The sequence below is a fragment of the Cuculus canorus genome, chromosome 1 (genome assembly GCF_017976375.1).
Source record: "Cuculus canorus isolate bCucCan1 chromosome 1, bCucCan1.pri, whole genome shotgun sequence".
Classification (NCBI taxonomy): domain Eukaryota; kingdom Metazoa; phylum Chordata; class Aves; order Cuculiformes; family Cuculidae; genus Cuculus; species Cuculus canorus.
The window spans coordinates 6,557,939-6,575,230 of record NC_071401.1 but is presented as its reverse complement, the minus strand read 5'-3'; the positions used below and the strand labels follow the sequence as shown (position 1 = coordinate 6,575,230).

The 17,292-nt window shown below is 42.7% G+C and overlaps 1 protein-coding gene across 2 annotated transcripts in view; it reads right to left on the bottom strand.

Annotated features, from left to right (window-relative positions):
- Positions 1-610: 610 nt before the first annotated feature.
- ZC3H12C (zinc finger CCCH-type containing 12C) overlaps positions 611-17,292 on the bottom strand; it is a 28,548-nt gene continuing 11,866 nt past the window's right edge. For both annotated transcript variants that reach the window (XM_054056753.1, XM_009556442.2), the window contains exons 3-6: positions 12,156-12,295; positions 8,955-9,189; positions 7,369-7,475; positions 611-3,836 (exon numbers count right to left, since the gene is read on the bottom strand). In XM_054056753.1, the coding sequence (XP_053912728.1) occupies positions 2,440-3,836; positions 7,369-7,475; positions 8,955-9,189; positions 12,156-12,295 (1,879 nt within the window). In that variant the 3' untranslated portion in view covers positions 611-2,439. The remainder of the gene's footprint in view (positions 3,837-7,368; positions 7,476-8,954; positions 9,190-12,155; positions 12,296-17,292) is intronic.

The following is a 17,292-nucleotide window of genomic DNA, read 5'->3' as shown; positions in this document are numbered from 1 at the left end:
GCCAATGGCATCTTGGCTTGTATCAGAAATGGGGTCACCAGCAGGTCCAGGGAGGTTATTCTCCCTCTGTACTCGGCACTGGTGAGACCGCACCTCGAATACTGTGTTCAGTTCTGGGCCCCTCACCACAAGAAGGATGTTGAGGCTCTGGAGCGTGTCCAGAGAAGAGCAACAAAGCTGGTGAGGGGGCTGGAGAACAAGTCTTATGAGGAGCGGCTGAGAGAGCTGGGGTTGTTTAGCCTGGAGAAGAGGAGGCTGAGGGGAGACCTTATTACTCTCTACAACTACCTGAAAGGAGGTTGTGGAGAGGAGGGAGCTGGCCTCTTCTCCCAAGTGACAGGGGACAGGACTAGAGGGAATGGCCTGAAGCTCCGTCAGGGGAGGTTCAGGTTGGATATCAGAAAAAAATTCTTCACAGTAAGAGTCATTGGGTACTGGAACAGGCTGCCCAGGGAGGTGGTCGAGTCGCCTTCCCTGGAGGTGTTTAAGGAACGGGTGGATGAAGTACTTAGGGACATGGTTTAGGGAGTGTTAGGAACGGTTGGACTCGATGATCCAATGGGTCCTTTCCAACCTTGTGTGATTCTGTGATTCTGTGATAAATACCTACTTTTACTTGCCTAAGCCTATTCTACGTCTGAAATCTCTAATTTTTTAAATAAGGGATAAAATGTTGCCCAAAAGACTAGTTATAGGTATACGTTTGTGTTTCTACTAAATCTACAAATCAAAATAGTTCTCAGTTAAAAAGATACAATTTGTATCAACAGTAAAAGGTACTTTCTGGTTCTTCAGGGCCTTACTTTAAATTCCAGCAAGTGTAACAAAAATATCAGCAGTAATAGTGTAAACTAGTCATGTTTTTTTTAACACTGAACATTGTTACAATGGATGGAAATCTAAAACTGTCGGCAACTGACTATGTCACATAAGTACATCTGACATCAATTGCAAAAATCTATTCTATTATATATATATATATATATATAAAAGTTTACGAGGTGATAGTAAAACCCATGACTTAAAACCAGAAATATCCCTTACTAATACTAAACCAGACTTGGTTTGCCTCTTTCTAAAACTATACTATTTGTGGCAAGAATCAGGCCTACAGGATGCAACGGCCAAAAACTAACTTCAGGAACACATATGGTATCTTTTCCCCCTTTAACCCTCCCCCCCGACCTGAAAAAGAAAGAAAATAAAAGTTTAAGTTATTACTTTGAGCTACAATATCATTACCATAGTGCAGTTAATAAATGTTGCATATCCTCAACACACAAACCTTTCCAGGCCAGCCTTGATAAATAGCAAGAAAAATCAAACAGTATCTTAAATATAAAACTTGCATTGAGATAATTAAATTCATTTAAAACCAGGTAGATATTTTATGAAAAGCGTATTATATCCAGTACACTTGTGCAGCAATACAAAGAAGAAAACACATAAACCAGTTAGACGGGATCCTATGATTTCAGACTCCCTTCTACTGACCAGAAATACATCGAGCTGGGTAACAATACACAGGAACCGAAACAAGGCAGCCTGGTTTGGGGAGGTTCTCAGCATTTGCAGCATCAAAGCGAGCTGCAAATTCTCAGCACCTTTGAAAACCAGGCAATAAGGCTTTGACTTTCTCCATATATTAGCAAAAAAAGAAAATAAAGATTTTTTTTTTTCCCCTCCGATTGCGTCTGATCTTACTAATCAACTGCATCGACGCAACAGGTAACTAAACAAAACAAAGAAAGCAATCAAAAGTGCCATACTATAAATTACCAATATATTGTTACCCACTTCGCGGTTAACTGGTAACTTAATTATTTGTTTAAAAAAATGAAGTCAGTGCTGTAGTAAATCTTTGTTTCCTATAAATAGATAATTATAGCAAAAAAAAGCTCACAAACAAACAAACAAACAAACATACTCGTGGTGTTGTAAAAAGTTCAAAAACTTGGCTTGAAAAATTGCCTGCCAGAAGTAGCAAAATCCTCCTTCTGCAGGTTGTTTTGATACCAGGCAGCCCAAGGACAAACACCCAGCAAGTTTAAAAACGAAAACAAAAATCCCAACAACATGTAAAACAACGATAGAAAGTGCTGCATATAAACCCCTGATGCACCAAAGATTATAACCGGAGACCACAGATTTTTTTTTTTATATATATAGATAGATAGATATATATATTAATTTAAACTGGAACCTTTTCCAGCTGTGAAAATAGCCATTTAAAAATTTTCAAACTAGAACACAAACCAGATCTGGTACTTCCGATGCATGGGGCTATACATACAGACTCCATGATACAGTATTTCACATAAACGGATTACTATATAACCTCCTTGCTGAGAAGGAGATCCCAAATGCTATTGTAGCAAACCTCCCTCAGCATTAGAGCTGAGCTGAAAACTACTAGACACCACAAAGATGCATCATCTCTCAATAACCCAGCTGAGATTTTTCCACTAAGATAGCTGCAGCGAGCTGCTGAGCGTCCATCACGTGAGGATTCTTCTTCATCACGATCCTCACAAGATCTGGGGGGAAGATGTTGCAGAGGTTAATGTAAACCTTCTCCCGGGTGTCTTGGTGCCTTGGAGGGTCTTGAGGGATTCCACAGTAGGGTACACGCCAGGTCTGGTCCTGCTGTTCAGGTAAGCTTTGGAAGGCAAACTGCTCGTAACACGGCTGCGTGGGGTTACTTGGCAAGGAGTAGGTCTGGCGGTAGCCGTACGCATCCATCCCGTAACTCTGCCTATCCCAGCTTCCAAGCCCATCTTGGCCAGAATAAGGCTTTCTGTGTCTTAACGGAGAATTATCATATAAACGCGAGTCTGAAATGCTGTCTATTCTCGTGGACACAAGGGCTCTCCCCATATGCATGGTCTTTGAATGTGATGAACTCTGAGACGTAGAGTAGTCATTCGGACAGCTAGAACGAGCGCTGACTGTTGGATGCTGTAGATGCACAGCCATGTATGGAATCGGAGGTTTGTAGTGATGCTTTGGTTCTTCATGACTATAGCTTTGCACTCGTGTGAGAGGCTCGTGGTAACTCTGCAGAAAGGGCTGAGTGTTAAGGCGGCCATGGGGGTGCATATGTTGGCACTTCAAGTTCTCCTCTAGCTGTGGGTCAGGCGAACTCATGTAAGAGCGGTCATTGTAACCCACGTAGGAATCACTACTACCACAGCTAACGCTCCCTTCGCTGCTGCAGTCAGAAGCTACAGAGCTAATCCTATAATCTGTGTCCAAGGAGAAGCGCCTTTCAGGACTACGTGGACCAGATATACTTAGATTTGAATATGCACTCAGCATAGAGTAATAACCTACATCTACAGGAGACTCACATTTTGGATACTGGTCATAAGGCATTGGTGTTCCATGATTTTTGGTTCCCATCATCACCGTAGGATACTGTCCCTGTGGTCTTTGATCCTGAGTTGGGAAGTGAACTCCGGATGGAAGGCCGTTAGTTAAAGGTGCAGTACTTTGGGGTTTTGCAGTAGAGGAACTTGGTATACTAACTAAAGAAGGTACAGACCTGGTTTCCAATTTGTTTTTGGTGGGAAGCTTTTCCTCCAAGTCTTGATAGACTTGAGTCCTTATACTAGGATCTGACTGCCTCTTTGGAGCAGCACGCTTCAGCTCAGAAGTGCCATCATTTTTCGTGCTACAGGGAACGCTATTGCTTTTTACCAGTCCTCCTTCACTTGTAGTTTTGGCAGCTGTGCTTCTAGACATGGCACGAAGTTCATCAGCTACAGATCGCTGAGGCTGATTTCCTCGTTCTGGATGATAGTATTTGCATTTGTGTCCATAGGTACATTTCTTCCCTATTAATACAAACATAGACAAAAAACTTGAATCAAAATCTGTTAACCATCAAACAGTGGAAATGACCCCCTCCCCTATTTAAAGTTCTAGTGATGGCTTAAAAGATCATAGAATTGTTTGGGTTTGAAGGGACCATAAAGATCATCCAGTTCCAACCCCCATGCCGTAGGCAGGGACACCTCCCATCAGACCAGACTGCTCAAGGCCCCATCCAACCTGGCCTTAAACACTTCCAGGGATGGGACAGCCACAACTTCCCAGGGCAACCTGTGCCAGTGCCTCACCACTCTCAGCATGAAGAATTTCTTCCTAACGTCTAATCTAAATCTTCCCCCTTACAATTTCAAGCGATTCTCCTTTGTCCTATCACCACATGCCTCTGTAAAAAGTCCCTCCCCAGCTTTCCTGTAGCTCTCTTCAGGAACTGGAAGGCTGCTATAAGGTCTCCCTGGAGCCTTCTGTTCTACAGGCTGAACAACCCCAACTCTCAGCGTGTCCTCATAGAAGAGATGCTCCAGCTCTCTGATCATCTTCATGGCCTCCTCTTATGTTGGGGATTCCAGAACTGGACACAGTACTCCAGGCGGGCTCTCGCAAGAATGGAGTAGAAGGGCAGAATCTCCTCCCTCGACCTGCTGGCCACGCTTCTTCTGATGCAGCTCAGGACACGGTTGGTCTTCTGGGCTGTGAGCACGCATTGCTGGCTCATGTCGAGCTTCTCATTAATCAGTACCACCAAGTCTTGTTCTGCAGGGCTGCTTTCATCCCAGCCTGTATCGAAACCATGGATTGTCCCTGTCTTGCGAATGGTTTTGTGTGACATGGGGCAAGATCTAAGATCTCCTCTCTTGTATTGTGGGAACAAGAATCAACAGTAATGTGCTGCACTTGGTGCTCTAGGAACACAGAACAATACCACCAGGCACATTTTGAGCTGAACATGACGCCGTCAGTGTGCCTGTACACACTTGCTGCTTTGGGCCAAGTTGATACACAGGTGGGAAACTTAATGTGAAAGTCCCCACAGAATCATAAGACAGCAGATATTCAGCTCAGTCAAGATGGTGGTGGTGCACCTGTAGGGATGCTCAGCAGCTTCAAGGCAGCTCAGTCTATTTTCTGGAAGAGAACTTAGCTATGACCAAAGCATACCAGAAAAGGGCTTTCTGGAGCCTGCAGGATTTAGGTGCTGTTTTGGATCTATTTCTATGAATAGAGGAGGGCAGACTTTGGCCTGTTCAGGACACTGGTTGAGAGACCTTTGAGAGACAGTGTTGAAGGACAAAGGGATCCATGAAGGCTGGACATCTGGCAAGAAGGAAATCTTAAAGGTGCAGGAGTAGACTGTCCCCACGTGCCCTAAGACAAAACTCGTGGGGAAAACAATGTCTGGCTGAACAGGGAGCTGGGACTCAAGAAAAAAAAAGAAGGGCAGGCAACTCAAAAAGAGTACAGGGATCTCATTAGGTCACACAGAGAGGAAATCAGAAAGGCAAAAGCCCAGCTAGAACTTAATCTGGCCACTGTTCTAATGGATAATAAAAATTGTTTTTACAAATACATTAGCAACAAAAAGAGCAAAGGAGAATCTCCACCCTTTACTGGATGCGGCAGGGAACTTTGCCACCAAGAATAAGGAAAAGGCTAGTGTACTTAACGCCTTCTTTGCAACAGTCTTTTAATAGTCAGACCAGTTATCCCCAGGGTATTCAGCTTGCTGAGCTGAAAGACAGGGATGAAAAGCAGAATAAACACCCCCCCCATAATCCAGGGGGAAGGACTTAACAACCTGCTATGCCACCTGGACCCTCACAAGCCTATGGAGCCAGATGGGATCCACCCAAGAGTACTGAGGGAGGTGGCTGAGGAGCTTGCCAAGCCGCTTTTATCATTTATCAGCAGTCCTGGTTAGGAGGTGAGGTCCCAGATGACTGGGGCCAACGTGGTGCCCAAGAAGGGGTGGAAAGAGGATCTAGGAAACTACAGGCATGTCAGCCTGACTTTGACACCAGGAAAGATTATGAAGCACTTCATCTTGAGTGCTCTCACCAAGCAAGTGCAAATTAAGCAGGGGATCAGGCCCAGCCAGCATGGGTTTGTGAAAAGTAGGTTCTGCTTGACCAACCTGATGTCCTTCTATGACCAGGTGACCCGCCTAGCAGATGAGGGAAAGGCTGTGGATGTTATTTACCTGGACTTCAATAAAGCTTTTGATACTGTCTCCCACAGCATTCTCCTAGAGAAGTTGACTGCTTATGGCTTGGATGGGCATACATTTCACTGAGTAAAAAACTGGCTGGATGGCTGAGCCCAGAGAGTTGTGGTGAACAGAGCTACATCCAGTTGGCGGCCAGTCACATGTGGCGTTCCCCGGTGCTCAGTGTTGCAGCCAGCTCTGCTTAATATCTTTATCAATAACCTGGATGAGGGGATTGAGTGCTCCTTTGGTAAGTTTGCGGACAACAACAATTTGGGCAGGAGTGTTGATCTGCTTGAGGGAAGAAAGGCTCCGCAGAAGGATCTGGACAGGCTGGGTTGATGGGCCAAGGTCAGTTGCATGAAGTCCAACAAGGTCAAGTGCTGGGTCCTGCACTTCAGTCACTCACCACTATGCAATGCTACAGGTTTGGGAAAGAGTGGCTGGAAAGCTGCCCAGCAGAAAAGAACCTGGGCTTGCTGGCTGACAGTTGGCTGACTACAAGCCAGCAGTGCGCTTAGGTGCCCGTGAAGGCCAAGAGCCCCAGGAGGATACAGGACCAGGGAGGCAATTGTGCCCCTGTACTTGGTGCTGGTGAGGCCATACCTCGAATATCATGTTCAGTCTTGGGCCCCTCACTACAAGAAGGACATTGAGGTGCTGGAGCTGGTGATAGGTTTGGAGCACAAGTCTTATCAGGAGCGACTGAGGGAGCTGCGACTGTTCAGTCTGGAGAAGAGGATGCTGAAGGGAGACCTAATGACTCTCTACAACTACCTGAAAGGAGGTTGTAGTGAGATAGGTGTTGGTCTCTTCTCCCAATTAACAACCAATAGCATGAGACGAAATGGCATCAAGTTGCATCCGGTGAGGTTTATATCGGATATTTGGAAAAAAATTCTTTACTGAAAGAGTGGTGAAGTACTAGAACGGGCTGCTCAGGGAAGTGGTGGAGTCACTATCCCTGGAAGGGTTCAAAAAACGTGTAGACATGGCACTTGGGGACATGGTTTAGTGGGCATGGTTGTGTTGGGCTGACAGTTGGTCTAAATGATCTTACAGGCCTTTTCCAAGCCTAATGATTCCATGATTCTATGAATGATTAATACAGGTGCTCCTTAGTTCAATTAGTAGATAGAAATGTTCTCTGAATAGCACATGATAAAAATAATTGCAGTTTCCACCATCAGCTCAGCATTTCAAGCAGCCTCAGGCTAACATAACAATGTAAAACCTTCTGTTTAAAAGCGTTTATTTTTGGCAGTGTTAAAGTAAAACAGAGGCTTTGGGAGCCCAGTCCCACCAGTACCGAAAACAGACTTAAATCAAATTACCATATGGACATGGTTGCTTCTTATGTTCTGGCACAATAGGCTTCTTCCGAAGAAAATTATCCAGACTGGGACCATGGCGGCCAAGAGGATCATCAGGAGGCATAAATCTATAAAACAACAAAAAGTATTATAGAAGCAGATAAGCCTTTTCATATTCCTCACGCAATGACTAATATATCATGACTGATATAGAATATCATGACTGTGTCCTACACCATAACCTGCCATGAGGACATTTTTAAGCCTGGGCAGTTTTAGAGCTGTTTTGAAAGGTCTCCCTTCTGCTGCAGGTACTACCCAAGAGATAAGTCCTAGAAACAGATGGTGCATACGACCCTAGTGTCTTCAGTCCTGCTCAGCTGACTGTGGCAAAGCAGGGCTGCACACAATCCATTCCTAAATCAAAACAGGGGCAGCAATACGGGTAAAGATGTCTTAAAACAACACAAATAGCTTTGCAAAACTATGCTGATTGTCTCCTGCATCAGTATTTAGACATTCAAATACAAGTGTCCGCTTGGCAGAGTACTGAGTCCCTCCCACAACAAGAAGCCACCAGTAGTAGATCTGTATGCTGGGCTATGAAGATACCACAGATGGATCTAAGCAGAGAGTTCAACTAGAAACCACCTGAGATTCATTCCAACATGTTTTTTTCTATGACTCCACAATTTTAGGAGTTTAACTGCAGGCACTCAAAAATTCTGCCTCAGTATGTCAACAGACTGTAATATTATACCATAGCACACACCAAATGTAGCATATCGAATCATAGAATCACAGAATCATTAGGCTGGAAAAGACCTTTGAGATCATTGACTCCAACCATACCTGTTCACTACTAAATCATATCCCCAAGTACCTCATCTACCTGCCTTTTAAACACCTCCGGGGATGATGACTCAACCACCTCCCTGGGCAGCCTCTGCCAGTGCCTGAGAACCCTTTCTGAGAAGAATTTTTTTCTAATGTCCAATCTTCCCCTGACGCAGCTTAAGGCCATTCCCTCTTGTCCTATGACCTACCACTTGGGAGAAGAGAACAACACCCACCTCTCTACAACCTCTTTTTAGGCAGTTGTAGAGAGAAATGAGGTCTTCCCTCAGCCTCCTCTTCTCCAGGCTAAACAATCCCAGTTCCCTCAGCCACTCCTCATAAGGCTTATTCTCCAGACCTTTCACCAGCTTTGTTGCTCTTCTCTGGACGCACTCCAGGATCTAAATGTTTTTCTTGTAGTGAGGGACCAAAACTGAACAGAGGATTCAAGGTGTGGCTTCACCAGTGCTAAGTACAAGTGGAGAATCACTTCCCTGGTCAAAGGGAAGTGTATGCCATATACATTGGCATACACCAAAAGAGGGAAAAACCCCGCATGAAAACATATAAAGATATTGGTATAGAAAAAAGTAGCAAAAAAACAGAGTTTGATTACTTTTAATCAGAAGATCAAATCTATGATTGAATACTCCTCCTGTTTTCCTGCAATTACTTAATAACCTAGGTTCAAGATAAGAAATCCATGCAAGTCTTCAAACTGTCCTTTCCTCAACTATTTTAGTGGCACAGATAAAGACAGAATGACTTACTTGTCATTAACAAATGAATACATCAGTAAGCGTTCATCTATGAACTTCTTCCATTCAGGCTTTTCATTAGCCAGATCCCTGTAGTTATCATTAGAAACAATAATGCCATCTGACTCAAAGGCCAACTTCACTATAAATCGGTCATCGTAGCATACCACCCTCCTCCCTTGCACTCGGCGGGATGGTGTGAACACAAGAATCTTCTCTTTTTCTAATTTACGCAGGATTTCTTGATCTACAAGGAATAAGAATCAAAAGTAAAGAAAGAAAAGATGTTTGTTTCAACTCCAAAGACATTAGTTTTGAGAAAGAAGACCCAAGCATTTAGGACTAAACATGTCTTAAACGGTTATAGTCCACCAGAATGTATCCAATACATAATATTTAAAGTTACAGTAAGCAGTCAACTGGCAATACTTTAAACAAAAAAAAACCCAAACCAAATAAAAATCTCCTGTTCCACACTATTTCTAATACCAACACAGAGGACCTTGTTACTTTGCTGTGGTTAAAGGAAACACTACTTATGAAAATGCCTGTGAAAAAGTCCTCTGGTTGAAGAAAGGGAAAAAGAAAAATCTTGGATCTTACTGAATGTTTCACTGAATAGGAGGTCTACATCAAGGTACAACCAAGGGATTCCCCTAAATGACCTCCTTGGTAAAGACAGACCTCTTTCATCCCTTTGTGGCACTCAGCAAGAAACAGATTTTGAAATAATTTGCCCAGGGAAGCTGTGGCTGCCCCATCCCTGGAGGTGTCCAAGGCCAGGTTGGATGGTGCCTTGGGCAGCCTGGTCTAGCGGGAGGTGTCCTTGCCCATGGCAGGGGGGTTGGAACTGGATAATCTTTAAGGTCCCTTCCAACCCAAACTATTCTATGATTCCATGATTTGACGATCATTTTAGTAGCTCAGACTAATAGGACTTCCTCATAAACGTTTCTGCCCCTCAAGAGAAAGGGTTACTACTAGTATTCACAAGGACCATAAAACTCATGTTCTGTACCAACACTCGGGCTCTTCACAAATGTTAACAGCATTCTCTTAAAAGACACTGAATGCCATCTTGCAACCAAGAGTTTTTGGGGGATTTTTTAATTCGTTTCATTTTATACCCAGTAGTAGTTCAGAACATATCTTTCCTTGAAGGGTTTACAGCTTTATATATAAAGTGATATCAAATTCAAACAGATTTCTCTTTAATCCTGCTAGATAAGAGTGCTTAGCACTTTATCTAATTCCTACTTGTCCTACACAAAAGCATTTTCTCTTTCTTTGTGTCAGAACTGAAGATCCTTAGGCGCTTTGAAAGTCGGCCTAAAGAGCATGGTCTGAACTAAGATCCTTGATGTAGCACCAGTGCATCTCACTCTGGAGTGCATACTCCTTGTGTGGATTCTCCTAGCTATCGCTCTCCTCGGAGCAGACAAGATATGAAAGAAAAATAAACAAAAAAACAGCAGAAGACGCTTGCATAGGGAATATGAATCAGGGCTCTTAATAATGGTTTAGATCTCAAATAACTCAACTGTTTTGTCGCACAAGAAACTTGACAGGGAATATGTTCCATCTAGAAATAGAAAAGACTCCAACAGGAAGAAAACCAGCATTAATATTATATATAAGCAATACGTTTGATTTAAGCATTTACCTGCTTAGCAGAATAAGCACTAGACTTTAAATGAAATCCAACCTTTTTTTACTCACCATCCCCCACCCCGCCATGAACAGGAGTGGGACAGAAGGTGATTTTTTTTCCCCCCCTACTAAGGAAGAACAAAAAAAATGTGCCATGTGATGACTGGCTGGTAATAATAAGAAACATGCAGCAGTCTTTTAGTCCAAGAAGCTTCTCATGAATATTGACAGACTAGAATCATACTCATATTAGTCATCAAACACTTTTTGAAAATTCCAGGTGGCTGCATATTTCAGGTGCATTTCTCTGGAAATGGAGTAACAGCACAATGCATTTCACAGGACTGGTAGCAAACAGGCTCCCTGCTCCCTCACAAAAAAACTGAAGAACCTCTGTTTTACAGAAGATACAACAAGCTGTGTTGGTCTTCCTCCTATTTTCAGGGTCCATGATGACACGCAGTAAACTGATCTTTCATTGCTAGACAATTGGTCAATTCTAAGTCTTGCTACACCTTGAAATGTCTTTAGGGACTTCTAGTCCTACCCACAGCTCTAGCAGATGTCACAATTTATTTCTAAATAGCCAAATCTTTATCATTTCGTCAATGCTCTTCTCATACCTTGAACACTAGTACAGTGAAAGAGAAAGGCTTCAAGAGAAAGGCTTAACATCGTCTGTGATGAGGGGAGAACAGCAGCTTTCCAAACTTATCCTTAAATCAACTTGACATACTCTAGTAGCAATCAAGCAAAGGAAATGAAATGTTGTGAGGATCTTTCTAAATATTTGAAAACGCTTGTCGTAATCACAACTTGCTTCCATGTTCTTTTAGAAGCACAGACACTACTCTCAAAAACTGCCTTCCTTTAAAAGTAGCCATGTTTAACACCACAAAAAAAACCCCAAAACCCACCCAACAGCCCAATCCCCTCTCCGCTCTGAATTCTAGGTTTGTTTTTTTTAAGCCCCAAATTCTCCTCTACTTTGACTTCAGGGCAGAGGAAAAACAACTCTCCGGCCTTCACACAGAATCAATCAGTTTGATCAAGAAATAAATGGCTCTGCAATTTTTTTTTCTAGATAAACACATTCAAAATTAAGATTTTCAAAAGCTGTCTCACTTCTGAATAGCAATGATGAAAAGAGGAACCATTCCCTTTCTGTTAGGATAACGCCTGTAACCTCAGGCTTGAGCAGTGACTCACTGCAGGTGGCCAGCAGACAGGCCAGCCTGGCAGAATCTGCTCACCGCAGGAAAGATCACCCAATGAATCACTAACTTCAGACCTTTTCTCTGCCAGTGCAAGAAGGGCATAACAGATTTAAAAACTGGCAACTACATTCCTCAAGAAATAATTAGGAAAGTTTACCGAGTGAGCAGAAAAGGAGGACTTGGTGAGGGCATTGCTTTGTCTTTTTTCCTTTCTGAAGAGTACAAGGAAGTCAGTACATCAAAGATTATATTACTACAGACTTTAATTTCTAAAGATCTGTTCATCTGAGCAGTAGCACTTACGCTGTGCAAAACATCAAAGTAACGAAGAGGGAACAGAGCTTACCTGTGATAAGAGCATCAGGTCTCGACTGTTCTTTCCTCCATGCTGGCACAAAGACAGTAACATCCTTGTGGCCTTTTTCCAAAAACCAGTCTACTGCCAGTTTGATTCCTCGACAAGAAAATACTTCTTTGTTCCCGTGGCTGAAACACACATTAAAATTCCTTATTATATCACTCTGTTTTTCTATGAGTGAAAACGGAGCATAGTGAAACGTGCATCTCGAAGGTAAGCTCTTCACTTGTGCCATGGTTTCTAGGTCATAGAATCACTAGATAAAGGCAGCCGGGAGTCAGTCTGAACCTTGCCCAAACACTGCCATCACCTGCCAAATGGTGAGGGAGAGGGATATTAAATCTGCCAACTTTTTAGCATCTGTACACAGATTTGACAAGTAAGGAAAAATATATGTAGGGAGTGTTAAAAGTCCTCATAGACCAAACAAAAGTATGGGGTATAACAGGCACCACGGAGACTTGACGAAGGAAAGCAGGAGACCTAAAATACCAACATGAAAGAGCACAACACGTAAAAGGAACACCAGCAGATGAGTATTGAGCCCCGGTGTGCACGGTGGCAGAGGAAGAGACAGCAGAGCCCCACTGCAGGAGCTCTGGGAGATTCCATCTGAACAGGGAGAGAAGGACTACAAGCCTAAGGGGGCGGCAGGCATTCTGCAGGACAGAGCAGGCAAATTGGAAAGACTGCCCAAAATCAACACGACATAATTAAGAATTTGCTTAGCACTGCACTTCAGAAGGAAAAATTAATTGTGTTTTAAAAAAGTTATGGGGACAGTTCAGCAGAAACAGACCAGACACAAGCGAAACAAAAGAGGTGCGTCTGTTGTGCAATAACTGTCTGAGGTAGAAAGAGACACAATTATGTCATCTTCTAAAGACAGATGAGTCCTCAGCCAACTTCTACTACCAGTTTCAGCCACGACATATTACAAAAGACACAAAGGAACTGGAGAGAATTCAAAAGAAAGTGAAATAAGACCTATGAGGAAAGGCTGAAGGAAGCGCATTTAGTTAATTCAGAGAAAAAAACCCAGAAACTTTCCTGTGGAGGAACAAAACAATCTTCAACATACAGCATGTAATCAAAATAGAGGACAGCAATCAACCATTGGGTGCCCATGAAAAAGTTTTGGTAGCAGGGGGCTGCAGGGTGGCCTCTGTGAGAAGAGGTCAGGGACTGCCCCATGCCAGGGAGAAGAAGGGAATGAGGGAACACCAAGGCCAAAGGAGGAGCAGGTACACCCCCAGTAGGACTTCAGCCTGCGGAGCACAGGAGAAAAAGCACAGGAGGAGGAAGGAGCAGCAGAGAGAAACTGCCATGTCCTGACCCCAACCCCAGCACCACGTACAGAAGGGACTCAAATGTCGCTGTGTGCAGACAAGTGTCTGGGGTGAAGTGAGCCTGGCAAAAGGAAAGGACAGATTTTTTTCAAGTATTGCAATGGTTATCTTTTTTTGTTTCCTATTATCTGAGTCAGTAATTAAATATTTATGTCGATTGCCTATAAATTACATTAAATTCCCCAAGTTGAGCCTGGCATGCAATGTTATTTGGTGAAGGATTTCCCTGTCATTATTTTGACCCGGGAGATTTCTTGCTCCTGTTCCTCATGTTTTCTCCCCCATTCTGCTGGGCGTGGGAATGAGCACCCACCTGGGTGCGTGTCTGTGTGCCAGACACGGGCCAAACCACCATAATCCCACTGGGTAAGGATGGAAAAATCCTTAAGTGGTGTAAGAAACAGTTAAGCAGTCAGAAGTGGGACAGTCTGCCCATAGATTTCTAGGATCTCCTCATCAGACATTTTGCAGAACAAGTCAGATGGCTTCTCTGAGGAGACAAGCAACTTTTCTGAGGTCTCTCCTAACCCCAGAACTCCATGGAACCAAAGAAACACAGGGACATGTCAGCAAGCTGCTTCCTTTCCTTTAGGCAGCTTGTGATGTACAGCAGGTGTGCCAAAATCTGCTTTTCAGAAAGGTAAAAGACAATTCCTCTATCATGGAGTGATTTGCGAAGGGCACAATGTAATGATGTACACACATAGGGATCCTAAAAGTTCCTTACTTACCTGTTTGGGTTTTTTTTGAGGTAAATAAAAACACCACAAAGGTTTTTAAAACCTTTTTTTTTTTTTCCCAGTGGGACCATTTTAAAATATCCACTGTTCCCAGCTTTCTAAAACATAGCACTGTTAAGATTACTAAAAAGCCCATAACCATTATCTAGATTTAAGGGAGGAACTGTACTATTTCCTCTTCTGATGATGCTGGAGACAAGACCCGGAAACATAATCATATACTAAGACACTCATCTGGAGTATTGTGTCCAGTTCTGGAATCTTCAACATAAGAAGTATATGGAGCTGTTGGAATGGGTCCAGAGGAGGGCTACAAAGATAATCAGAGGGGTGGAGCACCTTCCCTACGAGGACAGGCTGAGAGAGTTGGGTTGTTCAGCCTGGAGAAGAGAAGGCTCCAAGGAGACCTTAGAGCAACCTTCCAGTACCTGAAAGGGGCTACAAGAAAGTTGGGGTGGGACTGTTTACAAAGGCTTGTAGTGGTAGACGAGGGGCAATGGGTATAAACTGGAGAGGGGTAGATTTAGACCAGACATAAGGAAGAACTTCTTCACCGGCAGCGGTAAAGAAGTGGTGAGGCACCGGCACAGGTTGCCCAGGGAAGTTGTGGCTGCTCCATCCCTGGAGGTGTTCAAGGCCAGGTTGGATGGGGCCTTGGGAAGCCTGGTCTGGTGGGACATGTCCCTGCCCATGGCAGGGGGGTTGAACTAGGTGATCATTAAGATCCCTTCCAACTCAAACTATTCTATGATTCTATGATATTGCAATTGTTGCTGGCTATAATAATCAAAGTTCATAGATTTTTAGCTGGCACAGGGTACTCCAAGGATATTTTAAGTCTATCTTCTGTCCCTGTAAGGCTATACTAGGAACACTGGCACGAGCAAGTCATCTATGTATCTCAGTATCCTGCTTAGCTATGGTTGAAGCCCTCTGCAATAACACATCCCCTGTTTTGTACAGTAATATCATGTAACATGTTATTACATGGTAATAACACCATAATTAAACACATGGCAACATATTTCTAGGCAGTTTTATACTATACAATTATTTTTGTGCTTTTTTGGCTAAAAGATATTATTTTTGTGTATTTCATTACTCATGGAGAGGGAAAACCAAACCACACACAGATACGTCACATTTGAAACACATATGCATAGGAAAATTGTCCAACAGTATTTTCAGCTATGGCAAGCCTAATTACATCCCCCTGTGATGACACAAAATCAGGACACTCAGGAGAATTCAGTACCCAGTGGGCAGCCATGAGGCCTCCTTGCAAAGCCTGATACAAGAAGTTACGGTTCATGCTATCAGCAGGTCATGTAAAACCATAAATATAATTGCAAACCATTTTAAAACAGTTGGGAAGGGTTTGTTCCAGCTGCTAAATTCCAGTGAAATCACTGTACTGTTATTACTCTAAACAATCTCCATGGTTTCAAATGGATAAAACCACTTTTCACTCCTAACAGTGAACAAGTGTTGTGTTAGACTACATTTTAGTAACAGCATGTTTCTTCCCATAACTCTGACAAACCATTTCTGGAATGAAATCCTGCCCTCTCTAAAAGAAATGGACGTTCTTGCCTATTGCTTTCCATCAGGCTGGAATTCAAGCCACGATTCTAAAGGCAAAGGGAGGACCAGATAGGACAGGCTCCTTTGTTTTCTCTTGTCTAATTTAGACTATTAAAATACATTCATCCAGAACATAAATTTTAAATACACTTAAACTCTATGAAACAGAAATGGCAAAAGCATTACAATGCATACTAGCTTTTCTGCAGTGCTGAGCACTCTTTTTCAGACATGTGCCTAAGCTGGTATCTGAGTGGATACAAATTCCAAGAAACTTAAATGATCAGTGAGAAATTGTGTGAAAAAAATGTGCAATTAAAAATTATTCTTTTCTTCTGTTTTGTTGTCATCCAGATTTGATGCTCTCCTTTTTGTGATCTTTGTGCTTCATCAATCTTATGATATATCATATGGTGAAAAGACTGAACTTATGCTTCATCTTCTGACCTTTTTCCTTCTGATTGGTTGTAAAAAAAGAGGAAAAATATTTGTATATCTTTGCCAAGAAACTTTCTTTCAGAAACTTCTACCCAATTACTGTAAGCACGTGAAAGCTTAGAGCAGTCAGAACAAGAGCTGTAGCCCTGGGTGAGACAAGGGTGTGTACTGCTCTGGTTCTGCTTGCTGACTACATTTAATCTACCCTCTCAGATGAAGGAAGAGAATTTATTTTCCTTAAGTAGTATCTATTTCTCTTTCATACCATGCACAAATGATTCTTTTTATCTCCACTTTTATATCTGGCCTGTCCAGAGCTGTGGTTTTATTTTTAAATGAAAAAGAAGTAGTATAACACTTCCTGAACAAAAATCAATCAAGCATTTTCTAGGCTAGGAGAGTTAGTACAAAGTGGTAAAACTGATGAGAACTTCTTCACTTTCTCTGTTACCTTTAAGGGAGTGTTAGGAATGGTTGGACTCAATGATCCAGTGGGTCCTTTCCAATCTGGTGATTCTATGATTCTTTCTAGCCCCCAAGTGACCATACTGAAAAGAGTTGTGGTATACACTCCTAAAACATTGACTACTTAAAATATTTGCAAGACTTTTGGCATGCTCTAAAGTGATATTCAAACCAATATGGAGCCCTCAGATTTTTAAAGCTACAGAAAACATACACTCTGATGACGAGGGGCATTAGAGCTGAAGTCTACAGTAACATCTATTGCAATACATAGGCAGGTCTTCATACAACTGAAATCTGGACACATCAAGGTACTTCCCATGTAAAACATATTGATTAAAAGCAAGAACAAAACTAAAACACAGATCTGCCTGGTAAATTTAGAGAATTATCAAACTATTTTCTTCTATCATGTCATAGGAGGAAAACAGTGGCCAGTCCATGGCATAGAGAGATAAGAATTTCCATCCTGTACAATATTAATGACTCATTAGCCTGGCAGCTTGGTTTTGTCACCAGCCTTTTGCCTCCCCCCCACCTTTCTTGTTT